Source organism: Coregonus lavaretus, assembly GCF_964263955.1.
Source record: "Coregonus lavaretus genome assembly, chromosome: 27".
NCBI classification, from domain to species: Eukaryota; Metazoa; Chordata; class Actinopteri; order Salmoniformes; family Salmonidae; genus Coregonus; species Coregonus lavaretus.
The window spans coordinates 7663974-7680241 of record NC_140014.1 but is presented as its reverse complement, the minus strand read 5'-3'; the positions used below and the strand labels follow the sequence as shown (position 1 = coordinate 7680241).

Here is a 16268-nt window from a genome sequence, read left to right as displayed (position 1 = left end):
CTTACCTATTGCAGATTCAGTCTTCCCAGCCTGGTGCAGGTCTACAATTTTGTTTCTGGTGTCCTTTGACAGCTCTTTGGTCTTGGCCATAGTGGAGTTTGGAGTGTGACTGTTTGAGGTTGTGGACAGGTGTCTTTTATACTGATAACATGTTCAAACAGGTGCCATTAATACAGGTAACGAGTGGAGGACAGAGGAGCCTCTTAAAGAAGAAGTTACAGGTCTGTGAGAGCCAGAAATCTTGCTTGTTTGTAGGTGACCAAATACTTATTTTCCACCATAATTTGCAAATAAATTCATAAAAAATCCTACAATGTGATTTTCTTGATTTTTTTCCCTCAATTTGTCTGTCATAGTTGACGTGTACCTATGATGAAAATTACAGGCCTCTCTCATCTTTTTAAGTGGGAGAACTTGCACAATTGGTGGCTGACTAAATACTTTTTTTCCCCACTGTACATAAGTATTCAGACCCTTTGCTATGAGACTCGAAATTGAGCTCTGGTGCATCTTGTTTCCATTGATCATCCTTGATGTTTCTACAACTTGATTGGAGTCCACCTGTGGTAAATTATTTGGAAAGGCACCCACCTGTCTATATAAGGTCCCACAGTTGACAGTGCATGTCAGAGCAAAAACCAAGCCATGAGGTTGAAGGAATTGTCCATAGAGCTCCGAGACAGGATTGTGTCAAGGCACAGATCTGGGGAAGGGTACCAAAGAATTTCTGCAGCATTGAAGGAACCACCAAGACTCTTCCAAGAGCTGGCCGCCCGGCCAAACTGAGCAATCGGGGGAGAAGGGCCTTGGTCAGGGAGGTGACCAAGAACACGATGGTCACTCTGACAGAGCTCCAGAGTTCCTCTGTGAGATGGGAGAACCTTCCAGAAGGACAACCATCTCTGCAGCACTCCACCAATCAGGCCTTTATGGTAGCCAGACAAAGCCACTCCTCAGTAAATGGTACATCACAGCCTGCTTGGAGTTTGCCAAAAGGCACCTAAAGGACTCTCAGACCATGAGAAACAAGATTCTCTGCTCTGATGAAACCAAGATTGAACTCTTTGGCCTGAATGCCAAGCGTCACGTCTGGAGGAAACCAGGCACGCTCATCACCTGACCAATACCATCCCTACTGTGGGGATGTTTTTCAGCGGCAGGGACTGGGAGACTAGTCAGGATCGAGGGAAAGATGAATGGAGCAAAGTACAGAGATCCTTGATGAAAACCTGCTCCAGAGCTCTAGGACTTCACACTGGGGCAAAGGTTCACCTTCCAACAGGACAACGACCCTAAGCACACATCCAAGACGACACAGGAGTAGCTTCGGGACAGGTCTCTGAATGTCCTTGAGTGGCCCAGCCAAAGCCCGGACTTGAACCTGATCGAACATCTCTGGAGAGACCTGAAAATAGCTGTGCAGCGATGCGCCCCATCCAACCTGACAGAGCTTGAGAGGATCTGCAAAGAAGAATGGGAGAAATTCCCCCAAAACAGGTGTACCAAGCTTATAGCGTCATACCCAACAAGACTCGAGGGTGTAATCGCTGCTAAAGATGCTTCGATAAAGTGCTGAGTAAAGGGTCTGAATACTTATGTACTGTAAATGTGAGATTTCAGTTTTTCATTGTTAATAAATTTGCAAGAATGTCTAAATCTGTTTTTGCTTTGTCATTATGGGTTATTGTGTGTAGATTGATGACGAAAAAAAACGATGTAATACATTTTCGAATAAGGCTGTACTTGTAAGAAAATGTGGAAAAAGTCAAGGGGTCTGAATACTTTCCGAATGCACAGTATATCAAATCATATCAAATTGTATTTGTCACATGCGCCGAATACAACAGGTGTAGTATTACCGTGAAATGCCTACTTACAAGCCATTAACCAACGATGCAGTTTTAAGAAAATAGTTAAGAAAATATTTACTAAATAAACTAAAGTTAAAAATAATATATATTTTTAAAATAACACAATAAAATAACAATAACGAGGCTATATACAGGGGGTACCGGTACCGAGTCAATGTGCGGGTGTACAGGTTTGTCGAGGTAATTTCTACATGTAGGTAGGGGTAAAGTGACTGCATAGATAATAAACAGCAAGTAGCAGCAGTGTAAACACAAAGGGGGGGGGGGGTCTCATGGCTCGGCGGTAGAAGCTGTTAAGGAGCCTTTCGGACCTAGACTTGGCGCTCCGGTACCGCTTGCCGTGTGGTAGCAGAGAGAACAGTCTATGACTTGGGTGACTGGAGTCTTTTACAGTTTCTTGGGCCTTCCTCTGACACTGCCTAGTGTAAATAGGTCCTGGATGGCAGGAAGCTTCGCCCCAGTGATGTACTGGGCAGTACGCACTACCCTCTGTAGCGCCTTACGGTCAGATCCCGAGCAGTTGCCATACCAGGCGGTAATGCAACCGGACTAAGCACGCACCCCTGAGGGGCCCCCGTGTTGAGGATCAGCGTCGCAGATGTGTTGTTCCCTACCCTTACCACCTGGGGGCGGCCCTTCAGGAAGTCCAGGATCCAGTTGCAGAGGGAGGTGTTTAGTCCCAGGGTCCTTAGCTTAGTGATGAGCTTTGTTGGTACTATGGTGTTGAACGCTGAGCTGTAGTCAATGAACAGCATTCTCACATAGGTGTTCATTTTGTCCAGGTGGGAATGGGGAGTGTGATTGAGATTGCGTCACCTGTGGATCTGTTGGGGCGGTATGCGAATTGGAGTTGGTCTAGGGTTTCCGGGATGATGGTGTTGATGTGAGCCATGACCAGCCTTTCAAAGCACTTCATGGCTACCAACGTGAGTGCTACAGGGCGGTAGTCCTTTAGGCAGGTAACCTTCGCTTTCTTGGGAACAGGGACTATGGTGGTCTTTTTGAAACATGTAGGTATTACAGACTCCGTCAGGGAGAGGTTGAAAATATCAGTGAAGACACTTACCAGTTGGTCTGCGCATGCTCTGAGGACACGTCCTGGTAATCCGTCTGGCCCCGCGGCCTTGTGAATGTTGATCTGTTTAAAGGTCTTGCTCATATCGGCTACGGAGAGCGTGATCACACAGTCGTCCGGAACAGCTGGTGCTCTCATGCATGCGTTAGTGTTGCTTCAGTGTTGCTTGCCTCGAAGCGAGCATAAAAGGCTAGGATTGGCAGTAATAGATTTTGTGATTGTGACTGTCCCATTTCTGCTGACTGCAGGATTGAAAATCAGGACTCATCAAACGGAGTGAAAAACAGCAGCATGCAGAAGTTATTTTTCACCTGGTTGCCTAGAGGAGCCTTGACACAAGTTGTGTGTAGTATCTCGAGGAGCACAGGCGAAAGGCTCTGCCACTTCATCTATTTATCTCTGGCTCATTAGAGCGGGAAAAAGTTACTGTTTACGGAGTCGATAAGATAATGACTTTATTATGCCCGTGGGGAAATTTTGGTTGCGACTTTAATAAAAACATATCAAACATAGACAAGGACATATACAGACAATAAATACAGGTAGAAAAGGTACAGTTCATGATTAATCTGTACATTATATACACTATACACATCAGAACACTCTATCAGCTACAATGTCAACTGTAGGCCAGTCCTCTGGTCTTACTTGTGGCTTTAGAAGCCTTACTGGGACAAAGGATTGTTTAGGTCTATTCATTTTGTGCCCTGGTGCCCAGGTAGCACCACACTGAGGGGAGTATCTCAAACTCCTGGTAAAGACGATGTCTGGGGTCTGTCAGTAACTTGTGGGCTTGAATGAGGGCTCTTTTATCATAAATAACCGTCACACCTGCAGAATTTCCTTACCAGCAGATGATACATGTTAAGACACTTTCAATAAATTACTTGTAAAACACGATCAACATTAAAAGAGCTTCATAAAAAAAGTAGAGCCTTTTCTGTCCTTTCTTATAAATCTGCTCTGTACACTTTCCACATTGTAGCTTGTGGTCAAGTATTTATACTCTTCCACTACCTCTGTCTTGTCCCTTAACAATCAGTGGGGAGGCTGTTACATTTTTGAGTACTAATTGAGAGTCATCGCATCACTTCACAAAGTCCTCCAAAACTGTCCCGTGCTCCCCCTCGTCATCCTGGAGTAGACTGACTAGCACTGTTTTGTATGCTAAATTTGTCAGGTGTCTAACAGGATAGAAGCTTTTACAGTCATTGGTGTACAAGATGTACAACAGCCGAGAAAGCACACCGCCTTGAGGAGAGGCAATGCTAGTCGTGCGCTTGTCTGACATCCATTGTCCCATCTTGACCTGCTTTGTCCTGTTGCTCAGGAAATCAAGGATCCACAGCACTAGTCCTCTATCCAATGAGAAATTATCTATCATTCTCTGAGCCAAGGTGGAGGGCTGGATTATGTTAAATGCTGAGGAATAATCAACAAATAAGACCTTAGCATGGCATTTAGCTCCCTCTAGGTGTTTGTAGATAAAGTTCAGTAGCATAAGGATTACATCATCCACCCCCTTACCAGATGCATAGGCAAACTGAAGGGGAGCAAAAAGCTGCTGGGTGGGTTGCAGGATGTGGTTTTTGACAATCTTCTCAAAGCACTTAATAACCAGGGACGTTAATGTTTCCGGCCTATAGTTATTTAGTAGAGATAGGTTCGTTGATTTGGGGATGGGCACTATAGTAGAGTTTTTCCATAGCATAGGAAGGCATACATGTTGCTGATCCAAAGAGGGTTGACAAATAAAGGATGAAATACCAGCCAGTTGCTCTGCACAGTGCTTTAAAAAATGTCAACAGATTTGTCTGGACCTCATGAACTCATTAAATATATTTTCCTGGATAACAATATTTTGTATTAGGAAGAGCATTTTGCTCCAAATTGCTGAAAGTTAGCATTCTAGTACTGTTATGTGAATAGGCTAAATCTCTCCATCTTGGTCAATAAAGTACCTTCTAAACACATCATTTTGTTCACCTTTCCCAGGTTAGCTTTTCAACCTTGTTAGCATGTTTATGTTGGCATGTTACCAGTTAGGCAGATGGCATGGGTAAGATAGTCTAGCCTTCAGTCTATCACGGATTAAAATCAGACATCAAATCAAATTTTATTGGTCACATACACATATGTAGCAGATGTTATTGCGGGTGTAGCGAAATGCTTGTGTTCCTAGCTCCAACAGTGCAGTAGTGTCTAACAATTCACAACAAAATCTCAAAGTAAAAGTATATATCTCAAAGAAATATATAAATATTAGGACGAGCAATGTATGAGTGGCATTGACTAGAATACAGTATATACATATTAAATGAGTAAAACTGTATGTAAACATTATTAAAGTGACCAGTGATTCCATGTCTATGTACATAGGGCAGCAGCCTGTAAGGTGCAGGGTTGAGTAACCGGGTGGTAGCCGGCTAGTGACAGTGACTAAGTTCAGAGCAGGGTACTGGGTGGAGGCTGGCTAGTGTTGGCTATTTAACAGTCTGATGGCCTTGAGATAGAAGCTGTTTTTCAGTCTCTCGGTCCCAGCTTTGATGCGCCTGTACTGACCTCGCCTTCGGGATGATAGTGGGGTGAACAGGCCGTGGCTCGGGTGGTTGATGTCCTTGATGATCTTTTTGGTCTTTCTGTGACATCGGGTGCTGAACGTGTCCTGGAGGGCAGGCAGTGTGCCCCCGGTGATGCGTTGGACAGACGCACCACCCTCTGGAGAGCCCTGCAGTTGCGGGCGGTGCAGTTGCCGTACCAGGCGGTGATACAGCCCGACAGGATGCTCTCAATTGTGCACCTGTAAAAGTTTGTGAGGGTCTTAGGGGCCAAGCCAAATTTCTTCAGCATCCTGAGGTTGAAGAGGCGCTTTTGTGTGGGTTGACCATTTCAGATTGTCATTGATGTGTACGCCGAGGAACCTTAAGCTTTTCACCTTCTCCACTGCGGCCCCGTGGATCGGGGCGTGCTCCTCTGCTGTCTCCTAAAGTTCACGATCAGCGCTTTCGTTTTGTTGAGGGAGAGGTTATTTTCCTGGCACCACTCCGCTAGGGCCCTCCCCTCCTCCCTGTAGGCTGTCTCGTCATTGATGGTAATAAGCCCTACCACTGTTGTGTTGTCTGCAAACTTGATGATTGAGTTGGAGGCAAGTGTGGCCACATAGTCATGGGTGAACAGGGAGTACAGGAGGGGGCTGAGCACACACCCTTGTGGGGCCCCTGTGTTGAGGATCAGCGTAGTGGAGGTGTTGCTTCCTACCTTCATCACCTGGGGGCGGCCTGTCAGGAAGTCCAGCACCCAGTTGCACAGGGCGGGGTTCAGACCCAGGGCCCCAAGCTTAATGATGAGGTTGGAGGGTACTATGGTGTTGAAGGCTGAGCTGTAGTCAATGAACAGCATTCATACATAGGTATTCCTCTTGTCCAGATGGGATAATGGAACAATGGTGGACATCTTGAAGCAAGTGGGGACAGCAGACTGGGATAGGGAGAGATTGAATATGTCCGTAAACACTCCAGCCAGCTGGTCTGCGCATGCTTTGAGGACGCGGCTAGGGATGCTGTCTGGGCCAGCAGGCTTGCAAGGGTTAATACGCTTAAATGTCTTACTCACGTCGGCCACGGAGAAGGAGAGCCCACAGTCCTTGGTAGCGGGCCGCGTCAGTGGCACTGTGTTATCCTCAAAGCGGGCAAAGAAAGTGTTTAGCTTGTCCGGGAGAAAGGCTTCGGTGTCCGCGACGTGGCTGGTTTTCCCTTTGTAATCCGTGATTGTCTGGAGTGCCTGCCACATACGTCTCGTGTCTGAGCCGTTGAATTGGGTCTCCACTTTGTCTCTGTACTGACGTTTTGCCTGTTTGATTGCCTTATGGAGGGCATAACTGCACTGTTTGTATTCAACCATATTCCCAGTCACCTTGCTGTGGTTAAATGAAGTGGTTCGCGCTTTCAATTTTGTGCGAATGCTGCCATCTTTCCACAGTTTTTGGTTTGGGTAGGTTTTAATAGTCACAGTGGGAACAACATCCCCTATACACTTCCTGAAGCAACCCGGAACATATACCAGTCCGCGTGATCAAAACAATCTTGAAGGATTCCACTAACCGGTGCCCCCGCACATTGACTCTGTAACGGTATCCCCTGTATATAACCTCCCTACTGTTATTTTATTTTACTGCTGCTCTTTAATTATTTGCTATTTTTATTTTTTTCTTAAACAGCGTTGTTGGTTATGGGCTTGTAAGTAAGCTATTCACTGTAATGTCTACACCTGTTGTATTCGGCGCATGTGGCAAATACGATTTGATTTGGTCAGACCAGCATTAAATAGCCCTTAGCACGGGTACTTCCTGTTTGAGTTTCTGCCTATAGGAAGGGAGGAGCCGAATGGAGTCGTGATCTGATTTGCTGAAGGGAGGGCGGGGGAGGGCCTTTTAGCCGTCCCAGAAGGGAGAGTAACAGTGTTCTAGAGTTTTTGAAGCATGAGTACTACAGGCAATGTGTTGATAGAACTTCGGTAGCGTTTTCCTCAAATTTGCTTTGTGAAAGTCCCCAGCTACAATAAATGCGGCCTCAGGATATGTGGTTTCCAGTTTGCACAAAGTTCAGTGTAGTTCCTTGAGGGCCGTCGTGGTATCGGCTTCAGGGGGAATATACACGGCTGTGATTATAACCAAAGAGAATTCTTTTGATTGTGAGGTATTCTAGGTCAAGTGAACAAAAGGACTTGAGTTCCTGTATGTTATCACAATCACACCATGACTAGTTAATCATGAAACATACACCTCCGTCTTTCTTCTTCCTGGAGAGTTCTTTATTCCTGTCTGTGCGATGTACTGAGAACCCAGCTGGCAGTATGGACGGGGACAATATATCCGGAGAGAGCCATAATTCCGTGATACAGAGTATGTTACAGTCCCTGATGTCTCTCTGGAAGAAGATCCTCGCCCTGAGCTTGTCTACTTTATTGTCCAGATACATTAGTGACTAATATACTCGGAAGCGGTGGATGGTGTGCACGCCTCCTGAGTCGGACTAGAAGTCCACTCCGAATACCTCTTCCCCGCCGAAGGTGTCTTGGAGCAGCCTCTGGAATAAGTTAAATTGCCTTGGGGGGTACGAACAAAAGATCCAATTTGGGAAAGTCGTATTTCTGGTCAGATTGCTGGTGAGTTACCGCCGCTCTGATATCCCAAAGTTTTTTCCGGCTGTATGTAATAACACAAAAAACTTTCTGGGCTAATAATGTAAGAAATAACAAAAAAATACATATATACTGCAAAGTTGCTTAGGAGCTAGAAGCAGAGCTGCCATGTCTGTCGGCGCCATCAATAGAGTAGTGTAGCGTGCTTCCAGCTAGCGTGTGAGTCTGCGATGAGAGCCATGGGGGGGTTAGGCCTAGTAGTCGGTTTCCAGTAATTCACCCAACCCAAAATGTTGTTTTATGATCAACAATTCATGGTGAGATTGTGGTAACGTACAGGAACTCAAGTCCTTTTGTTCTCCCGATCTGGAATACCTCACCATCAAATGCCAACCACATTATCTCCCAAGATAATTTTCTTCGGTCATCGTCACTGCCGTGTATATTCTCCCCCAAGCAGATACTACAACGTCTATCAAGGAACTACACTGGACTATGTGCAAACTGGAAGCCGCTTATCCTGAGGCAGCATTTATTGTAGCTGGGGACTTTAATAAAGGAAATCTGAGGAAAATGCTACCGAAATTCTATCAACACATCTCCTGTGCTACACGTGCATCACATACTCTGGATCATTGCTAATCTCCCTTCCTTGACGGCTACAAGGCCCTCCCCAACCCTCCCTTTCTGCAAATCAGATCACGCCTCCATTCTGCTCCTTCCCACCTATAGGCAGAAACTTAAACAGGAAACACCAGTGGTAAGGACGGTTTAACGTTGAGAATAGCATCAACGTATACACTGACTCGTGACTGGGTTAATCAAGAAGTGCATAGAGGATGTTGTTCCCACTGTTAGAACTTATCCAAACCAAAAACCGTGGATAGATGGCAGCATTCAAATCAAATAAAATTGTATTGGTCGCGTACACATATTTTGCAGATGTTATCGCTGTTGCGAAATGCTTATGTTCCTAGCTCCAACAGTGCAGTAATACCTAACAATACATGCAAATCCCAAAAAATGTAAGAAACGAATTAAGAAATATAGAAATATTAGAACGAGCAATGTGAACGTCTGGAATATAAATATATACAGTTGAATTCGGAAGTTTACATACACTTAGGTTGGAGGCATTAAAACTCGTTTTTCAACCACTCCACAAATTTCTTGTTAACAAACTATAGTTTTGGCAAGTCGGTTAGGACATCTACTTCGTGCATGACACAAGTAATTTTTCAAACAATTGTTTACAGACAGATTATTTCACTTATAATTCACTGTATCACAATTCCAGTGGGTCAGAAGTTTACATACACTAAGTTGACTGTGCCTTTAAACAGCTTGGAAAATTCCAGAAAATGATGTCATGGCTTTAGAAGCTTCTGATAGGCTAATTGACATCATTTGAGTCAATTGGAGGTGTACCTGTGGATGTATTTCAAGGCCTACCTTCAAACTCAGTGCCTCTTTGCTTGACATCATGGGAAAATCAAAATAAATCATCCAATACCTCATAAATAAAATTGTAGACCTCCACAAATCTGGTTCATCCTTGGGAGCAATTTCCAAATGCCTGTACCACGTTCACCTGTACAAACAATAGTACGCAAGTATAAACACCATGGGACCACGCAGCCATCATACTGCTCAGGAAGGAGACACGTTCTGTCTCCTAGAGATGAACGCACTTTGGTGCGAAAAGTGCAAATCAATCCCAGAACAACAGCAAAGGACCTTGTGAAGATGCTGGAGGAAACGGGTACAAAAGTATCTATATCCACAGTAAAACGAGTCCTATATCGACCTAACCTAACATATATTTTCTGTTGTATTTTTGACTTTATGTTTTGTTTTACCCCATATGTAACTCTGTTGTTTTTATCGCACTGCTTTGCTTTATCTTGGCCAGGTCGCAGTTGTGAATGAGAACTTGTTCTCAACTGGCTTACCTGGTTAAATAAAGGTGAAAAAAACCAAAAAAAACCTGAAAGGCCGCTCAGCAAGGCAGAAGCCACTGCTCCAAAACCGCCATAAAAAAGACAGACTACGGTTTGCAACTGCACATGGGGACAAAGATCGTACTTTTTGGAGAAATGTCCTCTGGTCTGATTAAACATAAATAGAACTGTTTGGCCATAATGACCATCGTTATGTTTGGAGGAAAAAGGGAGTGGCTTGCAAGCCGAAGAACACCATCCCAACCGTGAAGCACGGGAGGTGGCAGCATAATGCTGTGGGGGTGCTTTGCTGCAGGAGGGACTGGTGCACTTCACAAAATAGATGGCATCATGAGGAAGGGAAATGATGTGGATGTATTGAAGCAACATCTCAAGACATCAGTCAGGAAGTTAAAGCTTGGTCGCAAATGGGTCTTCCAAATGGACAATGACCCCAAGCATTCTTCCAAAGTTGTGGCAAAATGGCTTAATGACAACAAAGTCAAGGTATTGGAGTGGCCATCACAAAGCCAAAACTTGAATCTTATTGAAAATTTGTGGGCAGAACTGAAAAAGCGTGTGCGAGCAAGGAGGCCTACAAACCTGACTCAGTTACACCAGCTCTGTCAGGAGGCATGGGCCAAAATTCACCCAACTTATATTCACCCAAACAATTTAAAGGCAATGTTACCATATACTAATTGAGTGTATGTAAACTTCTGACCCACTGGGAATGTGATGAAAGAAATAAAAGCTGAAATAAGTCGTTCTCTCTACTATTTTTCTGACATTTCACATTCTTAAAATAAAGTGGTGATCCTAACTGACCTAAAACAGGGAATTTGTACTAGGATTAAATGTCAGGAATTGTGAAAAACTGAGTTTAAATGTATTTGGCTAAGGTGTATGTAAACTTCCGACTTCAACTGTATGTACAGTGAGCTCCAAAGGTATTGACAGTGAATTATTTTGTTGTTTTGTCTCTGTACTCCAGCACTTTGGATTTGAAATGATACAAGGACTATGAGGTTAAAGTGCAGACTGTGATTTTTAATTTGAGGGTTACAGCACTTTTTGTACATAGTCCCCCCATTTTAGGGGATCAAAAGTATTGGGACATATTCACTTATGTGTATTAAAGTAGTAAAAAAAAGTATTTGGTCTGATATGCATAGCACACAATGACTACATCAAGCTTGTGACTCTACACATTTGTTGGATGCATTTGCTGTTTGTTTTGGATGTGTTTCAGATTAATTTGTCCCCAATAGAAATGAATAGTAAATAATGTATTGTGTCATTTTGGAGTCACTTTTATTGTAAATAAGAACAGAATATGTTTCTAAACACGTCTACATTTAATGTGGGTGCTACCATGATTACAGATAATCTTGAATGAATCATGAATAGTGATGAGTGAGAAAGTTAGACGCACAAATATCATACCCCCAAGACATACAATAACAGGGGAAGTAATTTTTTTGGGGGGGGGTATGATGTTTTATTACAATTTAACAGGCAAATTTTTATTCAGATAAGAGAATTTACAATAATCTAAATGTGATTTTGAGAGCCGTGGGTGGACGCCCTAATGCGTTACGCACCCAATGCATATGGATGTCTGGTAAATTTTTCAAATGTCGTCTGGTAAATTTAAAATCACGTTGTCTGGCGCCAAATTTTCCTCACGGACACCCTGATACATATGAAATGGGTAAAACCGTATGTAAGCATTATTAAAGTGACCAGTGTTCAATGACTATGTACATAGGGCAGTAGTCTCTGAGGTGCAGGGTTGAGTACCGGGTGGTAGCCCGCTAGTAACCATGACTAAAGTTCAGGGCAGGTTACTGGGTGAGGGCCGGCTATTTAACAGTCTGATGGCCTGGAGACGACAGTGCAGGGACAAAGTGGAGTCTTAATTCAACGGTTCAGACACGAGACGTACACTGAGTGTACAAAACATTAGGAACACCTGCTCTTTCCATGACAGACTGACCAGGTTAATTCAGGTGAAAGCTACGATCCCTTATTGATGTCACCTGTTAAATCCACTTCAATCACTTCAATCACTGTAGTAGATGAAGGGTAGGAGAGAGGTTGAAGGATTTTTAAGCCTTGAGACAATCGACAATCGAGACAATCGAGACATGGATTGTGTATGTGTGGCATTGAGGGTGAACGGGCAAGACAAAATATTTAAGTGCCTTTTGAACAGGGTATGGTAGTACGTACCAGGCGCACTGGTTTGAGTGTGTCAAGAACTGCAACGCTTCTGGGTTTTTCACGCTCAACAGTTTCCTGTGTGTATCAAAAATGGTCCACTACCCAAAGGACAGAACACAGCCAACTTGACAGAACTGTGGGAAGCATTGGAGTCAACATGAGCCAGCATCCCTGTGGAACACTTTCGATACCTTTTAGTCCATGCCTGACAAATTGAGGCTGTTCTGAGGGTAAAAGGGGGTGAAAGTCAATATTAGGAAGGTGTTACTAATGTTCTGTACACTCAGTGTATGTGGCAGGTCTCCAGACAATCAATGATTATAAAGGGAAAGCGTTGCAGACACCGACGCCTCACTCCCGCATAAACTAAACACGCTCATGAGGACTGTGTGCTCTCGTTCTCCGTGGCCGACTTGAGTAAGTCAACTAAACATGTTAACCCCCGCAGGACTGCCGGCCCAGACTGCATCCCAAGCAGCATGGTCAGAGCTTGTGCAGACCAGCTGGCTGGAGTGTTTACTGACATATTCAATCACTCCATATCCCAGTCTGTTGTCCTCAATTGCTTCAAGATGTCCCCAATTGTTCCTGGATCCAAGAAAGCGAAGGTAACTGAACTAAATGACGATCGCCCCGTAGCACTCACTTCTGTTATCATGAAGTTCTTTGAGAGGCTAGTTAAAGACCATATCACCTCCACCTTACCCGACAACCTAGACCCCCTACAATTCGCAAACTGCCCCAACAGATCCACAGGTGACGCAATCACACTGTCCTATCCCATCTGGACAAGATAAATACCTGTGTAAGAATGCTGTTCATCGACTACAGCTCAGCCTTCGACACCATAGTGCCCTCCAAGCTCATTAATAAGCTCAGGGCCCTGGGTCTGAACCCCTCCCTGTGCAACTGGGTCCTGGACTTCCTGACAGGCCGACCCCAAGTGGTGAAGGTAGGCAACAGGGGTGTGTGCTCAGACCCCTCCTGTACTCCCGGTTCACCCTTGACTGCCTGGCTACGCACGTCTCTCAACTCAATCATCAAGTTTGCTGGCGACAGAAGATTGGTTGGCCTGATAACCAACAATGACAAGACAGCCTATAGGGAGGAGGTGAGAGACCTGGCAGAGTGGTGCCAGGAAAATAACCTCTCCTTCAATGTCAACAAAACGAAAGAGCTGATCGTGGACTACAGGAGACCGCAGAGAGAGCACACCCTGATCCACATCGACGGGGCCATAGTGTCGAGGGTCAAAAACTTCAAGTTCCTCAGTGTGCACATCACTGACGACTTGAAATGGTCCCTTCACACAGACAGTGTGGTGAAGAAGGCACAGCAGCACCTCTTCAACCTCAGGAGGTGGAAGAAATTCGGCTTGGCTCCTAAGACCATCACAAACTTCTACAGATGCACCATTGAGAGCATCCTGTCGGGCTGTATGGCAATTGCACCATCCGCAAGCACAAGCCTCTCCAGAGGGTGGTGTTGTCAGCCCAACGTACACTACATGACCAAAGGTATGTGGACACCTGCTCGTCGAACAGCTCATTCGGAAATCATGGGCATTAATATGGAGTTGGTCCCCCCTATGCTGCTATAACAGCCTCCACTCTTCTGGGAAGGCTTTCCACTAGATGTTGGAACATTGCTGTGGGGACTTGCTTCCATTCAGCCACAAGCGGATTAGTGAGGTCGGGCACTGATGTTGGGTGATTAGGCCTGGCTCGCAGTCTGCGTTCCAATTCATCCCAAAGGTGTTCGATGGGGTTGAGGTCAGGGCTCTGTGCAGGCCAGTCAAGTTCTTCCACACCGATCTCGACAAACCATTTCTGTATGGCTCTCGCTTTGTGCAGGAAAGGGCCTTCCCCAAACTGTTGCCACAAAGTTGGAAGTACAGAATCGTCTAGAATGTCATGTTATGCTGTAGTGCTAAGATTTCCCTTCACTGGAACTAATGGGCCCAGCCCGAACCATGAAAAACAGCCCCAGACCATTATTCCTCATCCACCAAACGTAATATTTCATTCAATAGTGATAGTCAATTTATTGAGTCTTTTGAATGTACTGATAATAAAGGCCTTTATTCCATAATCTGGAGTGTTCATTAGGCACCAAACTGAATATATTTGTTTTATTATTCCGTTACGGTGCCCTGATTCAGAGATGTTGGGTTAAATGTTGAAGGCACATTTCAGTTGAATGCATTCAGTTGTACAACTGACTAGATATCCCCCTTTCCCTAATGAACACGACCCAGGTGTCATTGTTGAATTGTGGCATCTGGGAAAGTTGTGATTTCTTATTTCTAAGCATTAGATTGATTGTGTGAGAGAGATTAGACCTAAATCAAACCAATCCCCTTTAAAATGGCTTTTCGGATTTGGGAAGAGTGAGTTTTGAGTCCAGCCATTGAAAGACTGAACAACTTAATTTAGAGTCATCTTCATGCCTGCTGGATTAGACAACTATGTCAAATCAGTTGAAATCCTCACCTTGATTGGGAAAATCCTCCCTATGTGTTTGTAGTCTTGTGTGTGGCAAAAATATCTTCGATTGGCTCATTTGGCTGACAATCAATCCAGAGATTCCTGACACCCAGTTGCGAAGACATCCTAAATGATGCCAGCTAATATGCTTTTGCTAAGTAAAAGGTCACTGGAATGATAGGTTCTGTAAATAATGTGAATAGAGACCGTTATGTGAGACGTGAAACATAGTTACAGAATTGTGAATCGAGGACTCCATACAAAGCATTATTTTCTTATTTTTCTTCTATACTAGCCTATAATTGACTTTTATCTGATTCTGAATAATTGCAGTCACAATGGTTCCAGGGCTTCCTTTTGGAGACTTCAATCTCCTGCTGGGAAGATTAAAGGATGTGAATATTGTGGCCACTCAAAAAAAACATTCCGCTTCGCTCTGAAATAGGGAACAGAAAATAGCAGAGCCCTCCTCAGTTTTGTACTGTGTTTGTTGAAATAGGCGCTCCACTTATCCTGTCTGGGTCGCCCATTGTTTGTCGCCCATTGTTGTTCCAGGTGCTGGAACGGTTCACGGGCCGTCTGATCCAGAACAGGGCGATGTCTCACCGCGACCTGCGCTCCCTCACCAAGTACCAGCTCATCCTCGCCCGGGAACAGTTCCGCAAGAACCCTCCGCCCCACGTCACGGTGCGGTAAACACACGAACGCATGCAGGCACACAGTGCCACCACACACACCACACACACCACACACACACACACACACACACACAAAGGCATTCCTTGACACTATACATTTAATAGCTTTATGGACATTTTGTAACACATAGCCAACCAATGCTCATCTTTTTTGGAGCAGGAATGTCCTCAGAGTAACCCCTATTCATTTTCTTCTATGATCAATCAACACGTTGCTGTTTTGCGATGGAAATACAATGTCAAATTTACTTGCAAATCGATGTTAAGTTACGTCATGTTATGTCCTGCTGTCAAATTAAGTCAAGCTACATACGTTAAGGCTTAAGCCCGTCTTTGTGATCCTTGCTGTTAACAGGGGGCTCAGCATGGGGCTCTGGAGGGGGACTTTGCCCTGTGTATCAGCCTGTACCACGGCTACGAGCTGCTGCTCCAGATGGGCCTGCGCTCCCTCTTCCTCTTTGTCCAGGGCATCATGGATGGCACCAAAGGTAGGTAGGAGGCACCTCCTTACGCGCACACAAACACACACTCACTCACTCACTCACAACCACTCTATAAGTGATAGCCAGCATTCTGCTCAGGTGATTGTCTCCATTCTATATTTATGCCAACTCAGAGATGTCTCGAGCCAGGAACGAGCTACAGCGCAACGCCACCTTCATGGACCTGTACCAGGAGATGGAGGCCATGTTTGTAAAGCCCACTGGTAGGATACCGTTCCTACAGCCCCGTGTCTTTGAAGCCACATGATAACACTTTATTTTACAGCCAGGAGCCTGGTTAAAGCTGGTACTTTCCTGGTATTTACATGGTAAATACTAGGAAACTGTGGT

At 44.7% G+C, this 16268-nt stretch overlaps 1 protein-coding gene across 1 annotated transcript in view; it reads left to right on the top strand.

Moving 5' to 3' along the window:
* Positions 1-16268, top strand: part of fancm (FA complementation group M) — a 106026-nt gene that overhangs the window by 35979 nt on the left and 53779 nt on the right. The window contains exons 5-7 of the mRNA XM_084144242.1: positions 15293-15424; positions 15791-15923; positions 16052-16141. Coding sequence (XP_084000368.1) covers positions 15293-15424; positions 15791-15923; positions 16052-16141 — 355 coding nt within the window. The remainder of the gene's footprint in view (positions 1-15292; positions 15425-15790; positions 15924-16051; positions 16142-16268) is intronic.